This window comes from Octopus sinensis, linkage group LG17, assembly GCF_006345805.1.
Source record: "Octopus sinensis linkage group LG17, ASM634580v1, whole genome shotgun sequence".
NCBI lineage: Eukaryota > Metazoa > Mollusca > Cephalopoda > Octopoda > Octopodidae > Octopus > Octopus sinensis.
Genome location: NC_043013.1, coordinates 36,946,402 through 36,962,983, shown reverse-complemented (window position 1 = coordinate 36,962,983; position 16,582 = coordinate 36,946,402). Strand labels below are relative to the sequence as shown.

The 16,582-nt window shown below is 40.0% G+C and overlaps 1 protein-coding gene across 4 annotated transcripts in view; it reads right to left on the bottom strand.

Moving 5' to 3' along the window:
• Positions 1–389: 389 nt before the first annotated feature.
• LOC115220811 (zinc finger homeobox protein 4) overlaps positions 390–16,582 on the bottom strand; it is a 196,324-nt gene continuing 180,131 nt past the window's right edge. For 3 of the 4 annotated variants that reach the window (XM_036510487.1, XM_036510489.1, XM_036510490.1), the window contains 4 exons: positions 3,580–10,101; positions 3,255–3,347; positions 2,348–2,512; positions 390–1,147 (listed from right to left, as the gene is read on the bottom strand). In XM_036510487.1, the coding sequence (XP_036366380.1) occupies positions 456–1,147; positions 2,348–2,512; positions 3,255–3,347; positions 3,580–10,101 (7,472 nt within the window). In that variant the 3' untranslated portion in view covers positions 390–455. The remainder of the gene's footprint in view (positions 1,148–2,347; positions 2,513–3,254; positions 3,348–3,579; positions 10,102–16,582) is intronic. The other variant, XM_036510488.1, reaches the window with a different exon arrangement.

The window sequence follows — 16,582 nt, the reverse complement described above, 5'->3', positions numbered from 1 at the left end:
TAAAGAGTGGGAGGTGGGGGGGTAGAAATGAATGAAAGAAGGGAATACAAAAAAAAAAAAAAAATTTTCTTTTTCCTAATGAAATGAAAACCAGGAAGAAAAAAAAAAAAAAGACGTGGAAGAGGGCAATCACAAAATTGTGCAAGATGAGACGATATGTAGTGAAAGATGCACAGAGAAACCATGTGAAACAACCATTCTTTGCTTTGCTTTTGTTTCTATTGTTTTATTTTTGTTTTATATTATTATTTTGTTCTGTTTTGTTGCTTGTTTTGAAATTTTTTTTTTTATTCATTTGTTTATTTGCTTTGTGTTTTTTTTTTTTAATAATAATCAGGAGGAAGAGGAAGAGGAGGACAAAGATAAGTTTCTCTCTCTCTCTTTCTCTCACACTTTTTTTATTTGTTTATTTTTTATTCAATTTATTTTTTTTAATTTTATTTTATTTATATCATTCATTCCAGTTTGGCTTTTTTGGGCTCACTTGGTCGGTTTGCTTGGTCAGCCAAACTGATTGTGGAGGCAGCAGAGTCTGAAGGCGTCGAAGGAGTTTTCTCGCTCCCTCGACCCTGACATTTAGTCAGTGAGCTCAATTGGGAAGTGCTAGGCAATTTGGACTCTTTTGTACTACTACTACTATTGTTTTCTGAAGGGGCTGGTGTAAGGGATGGTGCTAATCTCCACTCACTCTTGGAGAAATGGCGTAAAGCTTTGCTTTTGTGAACATCTTGATTACAGTGTAGTATAAATTCTTGCGATGTGGAGAATTTATCTTGGCATGCTAGACACTCATACTGAAGTTGTTCGAGTTTTAAAATTGGCTTAATGCCATCAGATACTTTCCCTGCTGGAAAACATATCAAATGTTGATGATTGTCACAACCATCTTTGCCAGGATACACTATGTGGCACTTCTTGCATATATAACCAACATCTACTGTGCTCTCTTGAGCACATTTAAAATCGTTCTCAGACAAAGCAGATTTGAGATCTGCAATAGTCTTGCAATCTTGGGTATACTGGGCTACAGAAGAACTGGGTTCTATAAGTTTGGCACTGACATGGCGTCGAGCTTGTTCTGGTATTTGTAATAAAGATAGAGGAGTTCCAAATGTCACAGGGTCGTAGGCGAGTAGCTGTTCCATCCCTGTAAAAATCAGAGAAAACAAAATGAATATGAGGAAAGTCTTTGAGAAAAACAAATAAAATCTTACATGTGTGTATATACCTCAAACACATACACACATCTACAATGTTTCATTTCCATGTTCACTTAAAAATAAAGATACACTCATACACAAATGTACATGCATGCATACACACACACGCATATATATATATATATATATATATATATATATATATATATATATATGTACATATATTATGTACATATATATATATGAAATACATATATCAGCAGTTGTAAATCCGTTGGAGTGATTACCCACCAGTTTCAACTGTTCTCTCATTTCCAGTACTAGTGTATTTGCTTGGGACAAGACAACTCTCCAGTATAATTGACTGAATGGAGATACTGTACAGTAGAAAGGAATCTCTGTTCTTGCCAAATACAAGATGACTTTTCTAATTCTCGTGGCATGATAACAGGTGCATGGTAAAGTGGTAAGTGAAGCGATGGCAAAATATTAGGGTGGAGAAGACTTTCATATTGCTGAGCATATGACATCTCTGGTGTTGGTGCCATATAAAATGCACCTCAATATGCCAAGTAAAATATTTGACAAAAGAAAGGATATCTAACCACAGAAAATATGCCAAAAGCAAAATGCAAGAGCAAAACATAAGCCCTGACTTATCTAGAAGGGCAATAATTTTAAATAAGAATCATCTTGTCGGTGACAACCCATCCAATTTATACCAGCTTGGTAAAACAAATTTAAAATGATGACAATGTTGTTGATAGACCTGCAAGATCTACAAGTCCTTCTGTAGACTGGGTATTTGTTTAGTTGGATGTTATATGATCATCATCCAACTGCTACCTCTGTACCGTTTTGTGATAAGTAGGTCTTAGATATTACAATCTGGTTATTATTGCAACTGAATGATTGTCAGAGGCCTTTAAAAGATTGGAAGGATTCTGCAGAACACCTGCATAGTTTTGATTTAGTATGGAAAAACTGTTGCACATTAGATTCCATATGACTTTGACTTCGAGATATTTTGGTCCAACAGCAAGAGATCAACAATTACATAACAATTACAATATACAAGAAGTCAGGGAGTAAGCTGCATTACCCACAGAAAAAGTTGTCATTTACAAAAAAAAAATAATATTAAAAGAAAATATGTGGGGAGAAAAAAAAAAGGAAGGAAAACTTACCCGGCATTAAACCAAATTGGAAAAGTGGAAGATTTACTCCTCCAGAGAAAAAGTTTGGAAATCCTGTGTATATACTTGGAATTAAACCTGGTTCAAAACCTAGTCCGGTAAAAGGAGACATCAGCTGAGGTGACAGGAAGTTTGTAGCCTCTCGACGGCTTTGTGCTGGAGGAAGTAAGGAAAATTATAAAATTAGACTTAGAAATATTGCATAAGTAATTATCTTAATAATAAACATATTTCTAATTTAGGGAACGACACTTGAAATTTGGGTGAAGAACGTAGTTGATTACACCAATCCCCCCAATAGTTGACTAGTACTTTATTTTATCAGCTCTGGAGGAATGAAAGGCATAGTCAAGTTTGGTGGGATTTGAACTAAGAATGAAAAAGACCAGGACAAATGTCATAAGATATTTAACCTGACACTAACAATTCTGACAATAGCAAGTTCTCATCACTAAATAATGATAATAATCATTATACAAAAAAAGAAACCCAGTTTCCGGATCTACTCCAGTTACTCATAGCTCAGTCTTCATCATGAGCAGAAGGAGAATGTCTTTATGAAGTCATTTGAAATGTTAAAAATAGCAGTCAAAATTTTCTCCGATCATATCTAATTGTCATTAGAGAAAAAGCAGGAAACATTGAACAAAGTGTTCTTAAATATTCAAAGTTTGCCTTTGATTATATGGTGTCTGATCAATCAGAGCTGAGCTGGAGCTAAAGAACAGAACAGTCCTCCTATGCAGTCTACTCTTGCCTATGTAACTATTCATACCTAAAAGTTTACAAATAAATAAGCTCAACTTAGTACACACACTAACTACACATAAATGTCATCATAAAAGCAAGTTAAATTAACATGTAAAATAATTAAAGTAATTAATAAACTGAATATTACTTTCTTCCTTTTCTTTTTTCTCCCCGTCTGATTTCACTGTTTCTTTCTTGACGTCAGGGAAAAAAGAGCTTGCATTAAATGGCGTGTTAAATGCTAGAGAAAAAGAGGAAGAAGAAAAAAGAAAAATGGTAAATAAATTGAATAAAAAATAACATGGAAAACAGACTGAATATCAAATTTTAATGAAACAGATTCATAATCGTTTATAACTGGTTACCCACCAAAAAACAAAAATAAAGGTTTGGGTAAAAGTTACTGTATTTATGAATGAGTGTGTGTGTTTAGATTTATAAAGAAGCGTTAAAAATATAAGCTATAAACTTACCACTGGAAGTACTTTGCAATCCGAGTGCATTGAGTCTCATTGCTTGTAACTGAGCCAGGTGTGGAGAGCTGGCAACAGATGCTTCGTCCCAGACTTTACGCATACGCTCAATCTCACGCTGCTGTTGCAACATTTTGGTCATTCCTGAAGGGTCCGCCAACTCCCTTTCTGCGTTTGACTGGGACTGGATAAACTGACGCACATTGTCGATGTGCTTCTTTGTGAAAATGTGATCTTGCACTGTATACTTGTGCGAGTATTTAAAGTTGCACAAAGTACATTCTTCGGGTGGCTTCGAGAAATCCACATCCGTTCCAAAAGTCTTGGTGTATGCCAGTTTGTTTTTCTTCTCTTTCGCTCGGGCGTTCTGAAACCAGACTTGAACAACACGTTTGGGTAATGCAATTTCTCTGCCGAGCATTTCGCACTCCGCCATAGTTGGCGTTTTGTAATCGGCAAATAATGTTTTCATCACTCTGACCTGCATACTGCTCATCTGAGTACGATAACGTTTGCCATGCTGATGGGACGAGGAGGAGGAAGATGACGTAGCATTAGCCGGTGATGACGGGCTGTGCTCCATCAAACCGCTAGAATCCTCGCACCCTTCAACTTCATGGCTCTCGGAATGTGTTTCTGATACAGAATCGTCTAGACTATGTCTGCGAAGGTATCCATCCATGCTTCTCTCACTCATATCAGTAGATGGACCATCTGATGAAGTCTTTTCACAATCGGTGTTCACGCGGATGGGTTTGCTAAGATCAAGGGGAGCATCATTGTCCTCAGAGCTCTTACTCTCGACAACTCGAGCCGGCTGCTTTTTCTCGGGTTCGGAGGCTGCCTGCTTGCTCTGTGGAGACTCGACGGCAGCTTGTGACGGACGCTGAACGTGACTAGCAGCACTGAGTTCACTGATGAACTTCTTGAACGAAGCTTCACAGAATTGTCTCATTGATGTCTGTAGAGGATCAGAGAGCCCAGAAAAACCCATTCCTAGATTGCCTTGCGGCATGAAAGGCAGGAAGTGCTGCATACTCGAAGGAGATAACAATTTACTGAGATCTTGGTTACCTGTAGAGTGGGTAGAAGATGAAGCTGCCTGGGAAACAGGTGGAGGTGGAGGGGGTGGAGGTGTTGAATCGACAGTTGCATCAGGAATGTTGTCAATATTTATCTCGCCCTTCGCCATTTCCTCAGGATGTTTTGTTGCTAAATGCGATTCCAGAGCAGATTTTGCTCGGAATAAAGCACGACAGAATGGGCAACGTTTATGTATGAGCTGCTGATGCGCCCTGTATTGCCCTTTGCGCTCCCGTGCTCTAGTATTTTGAAACCACACCTGTACAACTCGTTTCTTTAACCCCACCTCCGAAGCAATGGTCTCCAGCTGCTTACGACTAGGGTTGCAGTCAATCTGATATTTCTGATACAGGTAATCTAATTGTTCAGGTAAAATAGTCGTTCGCAATCGTTTGTCTCTCGGCTGGTCTCTTTCCTCTTCTTCCTCTTCAGCTTTACGCTTTATCGGCGTTAGAGATTTGTCGTGCAGCAAACTGAGTTGATGCGTGGTCGCTTGTTGCTGCATTTGGGGTTGGGGTGAGGGAGACACAGTTGGCAGTACACTAAACGTACTGTCATTGGGGAAGTTCGGAAAGAGGTTCGGGTTCAGAGAATGGACATTTAAATGCTCCTGCCATTGTTCGATTTTGGGGAAGAATAGATTACATTTGTCGCACCTGTGCAGTTCGTTCTTAGTGCCAATGCTGCTGCTGCTGCTGCTATTGCTACTGCTACTACTGCTGCTACTGCTGTTGTTATTGCTGGCTAAAGAGGTGGAGGACAACACACCACCACCACTACCACCAGCAGCACCACTAGTACCAGTGCTGGGGCAGGGAACAGAAACGGCAGGGGCCGGCAGGCTCAGTAAGGACGTTGAGGAAGAAGGAATGGTATTAATTGATGGGGAGGTGGAGGAAGGCGAAGAAGATGTGGAGGAGGAAGAAGAGGACAAAGTGGAAGAAACTGCAGTGGTCACAGTTGGAGGGGCAGCAGCAGTCGACTGCGTGGCCTGATTGGCACTTATGATGGCCATCACAGTTGAAGTGGAGGTTACTTCTTTGACAGGGCCACAATTGCTGTTTGCAATAGTTGAAATGGGCTTCGACAAGTCTGCTGTATGTGTTTCACTTGACTCTGAGTGGCTGGTGTCCTCCTGGGAGGTCACAGTAGAATTGCTATCCTCATCATGAGTGGCATTTAAGGAGCCACTTTTCTCACCTTCATGACAGTTTTGCCGTTTTTGGTGCTTCATTAGATCATAATAGCGTGGGAAGATCGAATGGCACTTTTTGCACTGATATTGATAATTTGGACCAGATCGGTTAAAGGTGCCCGAGCCATCATCTCTGATATCAACAGGGGATTGGTTTTCGTAAATCTTCCTAGCTTTCTGACGAGCATTCTGAAACCACACCACAATTACTCTAGGGCTAAGGTTAAGCAGTTTCGACAGGTGATCAAGGTCATCGTCCTTTGGATAAGCATTTTGCTCAAAGTACTCTTGGAGTACCTTAATCTGGTAGTCAGTGAAGCGTGTGCGGTTCGCCCGTTTGCCAGACCCACTCTGGGAATTATTGCTTCCACTGTTACTGCTGTTGTTGCCATTATTACTGCTACCGCTGCTGTTGAGGATAATATTGTTGTTGTTACTGCTGTTGATATGGCTGTTGATGCTGTTGTTGTTGCTATGGTGGCTGTTGTTGTTACTGAGGTGGTTGTTGCTAATGCTATTGCTGATGCTGTTGCTGATGCTGTTGCTGATGCTGTTGCTGATGCTGTTGCTGATGCTGCTGCTGTTGTTGCTGTTGTTATTGCAGCTTATGCTGTTGGTGCTACTAAAGAAGTCAGGTTTATCTTGGAAGTCAAGAGGAATATGACGAGGCCCAACTGGAGTTGAAGCAATGTGGTTTGGTACTGGTTGAGGGAGATGGTTGACCATGGGCGATGGAAGAGCCATTGCTGCTGGGAAAGTGATTGGAACTGACGTCACTGAAGATGTGTATTCTGGTTCACTGCAAGAATGGTCCATCTGGGAAGGCAAATCACACTCGTCCAGTTGGTCGTCATAACGATTCTTCATGTCTTCCTTGAAATCTGCGTCAAGATCATGTTCCGAAGGTGATGGTATCCGACCAGTTTTCTCATACTCTTCTAAGTTTATTGTGGTCTGTGGCGGGTTGCTGAAGTTGTATGGTGAATCCTTATTCCGTTGTCGCTCTTTAAAAAGGGTATTTCTGAACCAGTGCTTAATAACTTTTTGGGGCAGGCCAGACTGTTCGGACATTTGAACAATCTGTTCTTCGCTGGGGGAGTTGTTGATATCAAAGTTGGCACGCAGTATCTTCAACTGCTCATCGTTGATGCGTGTCCGTGCTCGCTTCTGGTTTTGCGCATGCTGCGCTTGCTGTTGTGCTGCCAGAAAATTAGGGTCAATCATGGTGATTGGAGGCATAAAGCTGCTCTCTAACGAAGGTGGCATCATCAGTGGCATCAGTGGAGGGTGCATTCCCATAGCCAGGTTCATGTTCATCGGCATTGGCATGTGCATCATGTTGAACATCGGTACCATTTGTGAAAAGTCAAGCGGATTCTGGCCCATAGCCATGTCCTGACCATGAGGCAGAACCCTCTCGTTCACCACCTGGGATGAAGAAGACGACGACGATGACGATGAAGATGAGGATGGTTGCGATGCAGGGACGGCTGCAACAGGTGCTGGCTGTGTCGTTGGTGCACTGTGCGACACAGGTGTAATGTGTAAGGGTGGGGGTGGAGGTGCTGGCGTCATTAGGGGCTCTGGTTCTTTGGGCTGTCTTTTTTCATAGCTACTCTTGAACTTGGAACCAAACTCTTCAATGAACTCAATTGGAACGGTCAGCTTATGGATTTCCTCTTGGTGAGCTTTCAACACCCACACACTCGAGAACTCCTTGTTGCACCGTGTGCATACACTCTTGTTGATCTCTGGAAGATCAGTCTTCAGTGTCTCTGGAACTTGCTTCTCTGGAAGCTGCTTGATGCTTTCCTTTGGCGAGTGCAGTGAGGATGGCTGCTGCTTTTGCTGCTGCTGCTTGTCCTCAGCCTTTTTGTCACTGGTGTCACTGCTAGAGCAACACTCTTTCTTCACATTCGATGGCTGGTTGAACTCATTAAACTGCATCACACACTCAAAGCCTATGTTTTCCAACAGGTTTCGATGCACGTGCTGCTTGAAACGTGTAATATAATTGCGTGATTTGAATAGATTCTGCGCAGACTGAGAAAGTGGACTGACTGTTCCAGACTGCAGGCAGCCATAACTCTGCTGGTGTTGTATCAGTGTCTCTTGATTGCTGAACACAGAATTGCAGTTTTGGCAAGCGTGGATGCCTATGTTCATCATTGGAGACATGGCATGGAGATCAGAGCCACTGCCACCTTCGGCAAGTTTCAAAGACATCTCATCATGTGAGCCGTTCATGCCGAAATCTGGGGTGCTAAAAAGAGGTACAGGGTGTCCACTAGAAGACAGAGCTGATGTAGTGAATGCATCACACGTGGAAGAGGCAATGGAAAATTCAGGTTGAGGAGTCGATGAAGAGATTGAAGACAGAGATGAAATGGGCAGCATATTTGGAATTCCTGTCAATGAGCTGGGCATGCTAGAGAACAAGAGAGGTGGTGCTTGGGATAGAGAGCTGTTGGCAGTCACCAATGACTGCTGTTTCTGTAAAATGTCTGGCAGCGATGGCTGCTTTGAATGAGATGAATGAGTTGAAAATTGAAGCGGAAGCTGCGAATGGCCAGAATGAAGGTTCTGTTGATCGGGCTGGGATAATAAAGACAGATGCGGTTGTGGATGTTGCTGTGGTAACGGTTGCGGCTGCTGTAGATGATGGTGTTGCTGCTGAGAGTGATTCTGAGATTTTGGCACTTCTGGCTGCTCAATAAGAGGGAGTGACAGGTCGATCTGCCCGGACATCGCGAATTCAGGTAGCTTTGAGGCCCTTGCTTGGTGCAAAACAGAACGGATATGTATGTCTAAAGTTGAACCTTGGTTGTATGCAACTTTGCACAGGTTGCACCGATATGGTTTCTTCTCCAAGTCAGCTGCACTCATAGATGGACAGGTTGATGGACAGGTTGAAGTGGGCACAGCAATTGTGGCTAAAAGGGAAGGAGATGGGGAGGAAGAGCAAGAGGTAGGCGTAGGAGTCGAGGAAGGGGTGGAGGAGGTCAGTGTACAGGAAGTTGGCATAATTGGCGCCGATAAACCACCAAGCTGCTGAGTCTGCTTCAGCTTGTGCAGATGAGAGACAGAATTATAATGTACAAGTAGAATGTTCTTTTGAGTGAAGGACTCTTTGCATACATCACATTTATAAGGACGATTAGGATCCAAATACTTTTCCATTGGGTAACTCAACTTGTCCCCTTTCCGGTGTTGTAAAGTTTTGTTGTGGGCGGTCAAGTAACTCTGCTTTGTGAAGGCCACCTTACACCTATGGCATTTGAACTTACGCAGTGGATCTTCATAACTGCCTTCAGCAATGGCCTGGCTGTTGATGTAGTCCTCCATGAACTGTTGCTCTTTATACGAACTAGAAACGCTATCCAAACTACCCTCATCGCCTTCACCTGGAATGGATTCATCCAGCATTAAGTTATCAGTCAGCTCAGCTTTACTTTCACCGTTCATGATGCCGCTGTTGAGATCAGCGCTACTTTCGAAAGCAGCGAGGGATCTGTCAGTCTCACTCTTATCCAATGGTTCCGTCTTTATCAATGTGCTGCTCAGCAGAGACCCCATGGGATCTAGAGTTGAAATAGAAGGTTTAGAGTCTATAGACGATGGGCTTTTGCAGCTCATCGGCAGGGTCATGGAATTTGCATGGAGACTTGGCATGTCACTGGGTGCCATCAAACCAGGTCCAGGGGAAACATCCAGTTTTGAGCAGATACCCCAGCCTCCAGCCTGGCTATTGAGCAGATCAGCATCATTAACAGGCACCCCGGGTATTGATGTAGAGTTCTCGGTTCCATCAGAATGTGCCAGCTCAATGTGTTTTTTCAGGGCCAATGTTGAGCGGAAACTCCGACCACAGATGCTGCATCGAGTTGATTCTCGAATCAAATGGTAGTGGGAGTGTTGCTGTAGTTTATCTATAGTTTTAAAAGCGAGGCTACACTGGTTGCACCTATATTTGTAGACGTGTCGTTCAGATATCGAGATTTTCTGCCGTTTGGCATGGATTTCACGGAAATGAACTTGCAATGAGTGGCCAGTTTTGAAATACTGATTACAACCTTTTTTCCAGCACAGGTAGCCGGGACCACGTGGCGTTTGCTTCAGCTCCAGGTGCCCAAGATCATTTTGATGAGTGTAAAGCGAATCTATATTTGTGAATGTCTGTGTACAAGTCTGGCATCTAAATTGGTCATCCAGTTCCTTTTCACTCAAGCTTGCAGTATCAATTGCTGAAAGTAAAAAGAGAAAATAATTGAAAACTCAATACATATTTATAAATGCACATGCATTTTTAATCATATATATATATACATCATCATCATCATATGTGTATATGTTGTTAATTGTTGTGACCAGTGTTCTATCATAAGAAGGAAAAAGTACCAGTGAACTGAATCAACAAACAAATTATAAATGGAAGTGGTGGCTATTTGACCCACAAGTCAAGAACGTTACAAGGATCACTCCCTCATTTCCAAATAAGGTTGGTAGTTTCCTTTACTAATAGATACATATATGGATAGACAGACATATCTGACCATCAAACAATAAATCAAACTGGATCAATTTACTGTATAATATTTGCAGGGTATCAATTAAAAGATATATAATTCACAAGCAAGTCTAAATTCATGACGCCCTCCTTTATTGGGGCAACAGAGGATGCGGACTTCCAGGAATTGCCTTTCTTTACAACCAATTCCTTGTTATAGATAAAGTTTAGAAAAGCAAGATGCTTATTCTGAGACTCTCAAAATTCACTTAAGTTTTCACAATATAATGCAACTAGCACATCTCTCTCTTCTCTCTTTTATTTTTTTCTTATCTTACTCAGCTGTCTGGATTTTCTTTGCCTTTTATAGGAATCCCAAGTTTGATAATAGGCCTGTAACATGCCCTTTGGTTTAAAGTTACCACCAACAGAATTCCTTTTTCTTGTAAGCATTCAGAGATGGGAACTCACAACCCATGTTTTTGCTGCAAACATTGATCTGCCTAAGTTCAAGCTGGACTTCCACAGCAACGATCCCATCATTCTAAAAGGACCCCTGCAAAGTAGGGGCACCCTTCACCCCTCCTGACTACTAATAAAAGTTTATAAATATAAATTCTGTATGGAAGCCAGACCTTTAACACTGCATATACATACAAAGACACACACAGCTCTAAAAAGAAATGGGACACCAGCAAGACAACAAGTGTAAGGATATCTCTCTCCCCTCCCTCCCTTCTTTGTCTTGACCTTCCACACTTCCAGCTTCCACTTCTAAGACCACTCAACTCAACATCCACTCTCACCCTGTCATTCATTCTCACTCTCAACTTATCTCTCTTCCTAAGAATCCCTTTACATTTCTCTCTCTCTCTTTCTCTCCCTTCCCCCCTCTCTCTCTCTCTTGTTCTCTTCATTAGGTTGATTTACCTCAATCATACTCTCTTTCTCTTAACTCTGCCTTTCCAACTATTCACCCCCAACACACACCTCTCTGGTTCTTGCTTATCTACCTCTTTCTCTTGTTTCTTTCTCTCTCTCATACACATACTTATCTGCCACCCCTCCACTCACACACACACACACACACACACACTCTCTCTCTCTCTCCACCTCCACTCACACCTCAACTCATCTCACTCCACCCTGACTGTCTCTAAAGTAGCCACATTGCACTCAGTCATCAAGTTATCTAAACTGGCTGACATATTTGGGTTGAGTGTCAGCATTAATAAATTGTTTCCATTGTGTTAATAAACAACAACAACAACAACCACACCAACAGGGATGGGTGCTGGGGTAAGGAGGGGGTGATTAGAAAGAAGACAACCAAGAAACAAATAGAAAGACAGAGACAATTAGAGAGAAGGGAGAGTGGGGGGGAAGAAGTGGATCAGAGAAAGAGAGAGAGAGACTACACAACCATTAACAGCAAAACAGATAGAGAGAGGTGTTTGTATATATATATATATTACACACACACACACACACAAATAAATAAATAAATATATATATATATATATATATATTATATATATATATATTTATTTATTTATTTATTTATTATATAGAAGGAGCTTCTACAGGACTAGAACTGTTTCATTCAAGAGAAATCATATATATATGGATAGATAGATAGATAGATAGATAGATAGATAGATAGATAGATAGATAGATAGATAGATAGATATAGATAGATAGATAGATAGATAGATAGATAGATAGATAGATAGATAGATAGATAGATCTAGGGAGCAGGAAATACATGGCACATAAACAATTGGAAAGAAAGCCAGGTTAATCAAATGGAAGACAAGGTGATGGATAATAAATAGACAGCAAGAGTGAAAAGATGGAAGATTAAAAAGAAAAAAATGCACTTGTATACATACACACACATACAGTGTGTATGTGCGTGTATAAACTAGGTTATTTTTTTTATTAACAAGGGATATAGATGTGTGTATAGACATTTGATACATCTACAAATCTATATATGTGTGGATGTGTGAATGTAATATCAAATGAGAATGACAAGAAAAAAAAAGAGAATGAAAAAGGAAAAAAAAAACTAAGATAAAGAGGAAAGAAAGAAGCCTGTTTCTTTAGTCTTTTAATTAATATGCAAATAGCTTCCTTTATATACTATGAATCAGGGTTTTAGGCCAATGGTAGACAAAAAAAAAAGAAAAGAAAAACAAAATAAAATCACCAACACCACCACCACCCACTCACCTCATATCACCATCACCACCACAGTCAACATTATCAACCTTATTTTCTCTCTACCATCACAATATCTGACCTCATACCAACACCAATATAGCTAATTTCATATTCTCTACCAATACCACTACTGACCTTATATTCCATGCCACCCTACCACCACCACCACCACTACAACAACAATCACTATTTACTTAATAAACTGTCTACCAACAACATCCCAACATACAATAATCATCATCACCATGACCATCACCATTGAACCACGAAACCACAGTCCTGAGGATTATAGTTTTATCAGACAATAGGGACCAAGAGTGTGAGAAAGAGAAATAAAGTGGTAGGGAGAGTAAGGGGGGGGGAGAAAGAAAGCATGAGAAGAAAGAAAGAAAAAGCAAACATATCTAATTAAACTTCCTTCAAATCTCCTTAGGAATGAAATTACAAAATTCAAGAAGCACACACACACACACACACATTTTTCTTTCCTATACAAGATATATAAAATTGCACACAAGTAGTTTAATCTTTGACCCATTTGAAAGAAGAGAAGCAAGACGTGTATGTTGTCTCTACCAAAACAATAACAACAACTACAGCAACAACACTCGCACCAACTGCAGTGTGTAATTATTTGATGAATGAATTACAAGGAGAGTTTAAATGGAATAGCATAACAGTAGAGAGGTAAGGTTGTGATGAACAAGCTAAGCATTTATCAAGGAAATCCACATCTATGGGGTTATATACATGACCATACACACACACACGCGATTCTTTCTTTTTTGTTTATCTGTTTCAGTCATTTCACTGTGGTCATGCTGGAGTACTGCCTTTAGTCGAAGGAATCAACACCAGGACTTATACTTTGTAAGCCTACTACTTATTCTATCAGTTTCTTTTGCTGAACCATTAAGTTATGGAGACGTAAACACACCAGCATCAGTTGTCAAGTGATGGTGAGGGGACAAACACAGACACATAAACATATATACGATGGGCTTCATTCAGTTTCCATCTACCAAATCCACTTGCTTTGGTTGGCATGAAGCTATAGTAGAAGACATTTGCCCAAGGTACCACGCAGTGGGACTGAACCCAGAACCATGTGGTTGGTAAGCAATATATATATAGCATTTTCTTTTTTATTTTAAGACTTATCAATTACGAATATTTCACCCTATATACATATAAGTATAGTACAAATATAAACAAACAACCTGTGCTCAAGATGGACTGTCTTGTTGAAACACAGGTACCCTTGATGTACCTCCCCAAGCATGGTACATTTTCTGTCAATCCAACTGTAATTTATAAGCCTTGACTTTGGTAAGACCACTGTCCAAGATGCTACACAGTGGGATCATCTCGGAGAATTCATCATTAGGAATTGAGAAACGAACTACAATACCTGCATTCATCATATAACACACACTAACCCCTCTCCACTCTCTCAATACATACATACACACACATATGTGATTGTTCATCATTTAATGTCCATGTTACACACAAACACACACAGAGGTTAGTATATACACAGATATATAAGCATGTGCATATGTATGTATGTGTGTTTGTATAGGAAGGTAGATAGAAAGGTGAGATATCTGCCATTTAATGATGTGGCACACCCTGGCCAGTTGGAATTCATTTAAATGAATAGAAAAGACAAGCAAACATTAAATAAAAAAACAAACAAACACACATACACACTTACACACACACACAAATTCAAACACACTCCTGCATACTGAAAATGACAAGCATTATATAAGATTAAGTAGGTTGATTTCATAACAACTTCTATATGAAAGGTTATATATATATATATATATATATATATACACACGTGTGTAAATATTATACATACACATAAACTGTATTTTTCATCTGATTTACTTTTAATTTCCTTTTCTCATTTTAGTACAAGTATCAAAATCTAAGATGAGTGGAGGGATGGAGTGGTGACCTAAATATGACCACTAGTGGTGAATGAGTACCATCAAAGTCCTTAGACTGAATCCAGCCAGGGCTAGAATTGGGGGTCAGTTTTACTTTCCCTGCTCTATAGCAGTCCCTGCAATCATACCAGGTGTATTCTGTGACTTATCCATGCAACTGCAACTCCTCCCCACTCACTAAAATTTGTAGCTTCATTGCAATTTAAATGAATAATCATTATCACAACTGAAATTATTGTATTGACATCATAATCATGGCTTCTATCATCATCAACGACTGATTTCAAACAAAAATAAAAAATCAATCCTTTGTTGTCAAGATTGTCAAATCAACTACAATTGTCTATTAAGAACCTTGGCTATGGCTATTTACTGACAAGTCTCACTTGTCTTAGTAAGAACTGTGAGGTTGCTGCTGCTGAAGTTGTTCAGACCCAAGGATGCCAGAATCAAGCAGACCTACGTCCAAAGATGTTCCAACTATGAACATACCAATTTCGGTTTTTCTTTTTTCTTTTTTTTTTGTAGGGACAGAAATACATCAGCTGATATGTCACTTAATTTCTTTGAACAGACACACAAGCACTTGCAGATATAGTAGAAATAAGATATATAATCCCTCCCCTCACCCACTGTGTCAGATCTACTTCAGTTAAAGAGTTAAGTGACCGCACTTGCACAATCTGTATCATTCCTCTTTTGCTTGTGGTACTGACTTGATGTTGTTGTTGTTGTTGTTATTGTAGTTAACTAACTAGATATGTTGTAAATTCTGACCACCTGGGTAGATCATGGTTACAGATGCAAACCCTGTTCCCCATATGAAGATCAGTGAGGAGTCTTGTACCAGATTATCTTGTGATTGGGATTGCAAACTTCCCTGATGTCTCAATATTGATGTCAGCAGTAACACGAGGTGGATAAGAGGACAGATTAACTCCAATGATGTTTGAGCCATACATTTGACACTCCATTCATAGTCCATCATCAGCACTTTTGCCTTTAGCTCCAAGCTCTGACTGTACGTTGTTCACTCAGAAGTAAATAGGTATCATGGGGAAGTATAGCCTTTGTTAGCTTGCACCTACTGCAGAAGACACGATCACTAACAAAGCAAGAAAGACAACACTTCATGCTTGCTTCAGAGTTGGGGAAAGAATCAGCCAATCGATCATTTATCAATTTAGTTGGGCTAAGAGCACAATGATGACAATGATAATGATGATGATGATGATGATGATGATGATGGTGGTAGGTAATAATTGCAGAGGCAAGGTTGACGATACAATCTAAATTAGTAAGGTATGAATACAGTGACTGGTATGCATTAAAAATCCACAAGCTGGCCTCTTTCTGTTCTAGCAACAACAACAACACTGTGCCAAGCCAGCTGTGGCCCTGTGATGATTTGCTCTGTGAAACCAGTGAAATTTATTGCTAGGTTAATAATAGTGACAACAACAATGGTAATAATAACACTAATGATAACGATAAGGATAATACTAAGAGCAATAATAATAATAATAATAATCATAATAATAATACTAATAATATAGATGAAATAAATTGAAAATAAAGTTGAATGTAAAAGAAAAAAGAAAATTCAAGGTAGAAGAGCCATCAGTAGCAGATGGCTTGCTTGGGGCAAGTGGTCGACATGTTTTGCCGACTTCACATAGATTATCAAAGTAATTTATTGATTCTCTCTTTTTATAGAGAAGAGGGAGTGAGAGAGAGAGATAAAGAGGGGAAGAGTTCATCTGAGTTTGTGTGCAAGAGAGAGAGAGAGGGGGGGAGTAAAAAAGAAAGAAGAAAACCTAAAAGCTATAGAGAGAAAGAAAAAGATAGAAGATAATCTAGAGAGGTGAAGGTAAGACAAACATGAGGTGAAAGAGAGAGTCCAAGAAAGAAAAGAACTATAGATATGTATGTGTGTGTGTATGTGTGTGTGTGTGACAGACATCTATACACAAACTATGACTTTGAGAAATTGAGAGTGAGGTTGAAAAAAAAGAGGAATCTGGAGAA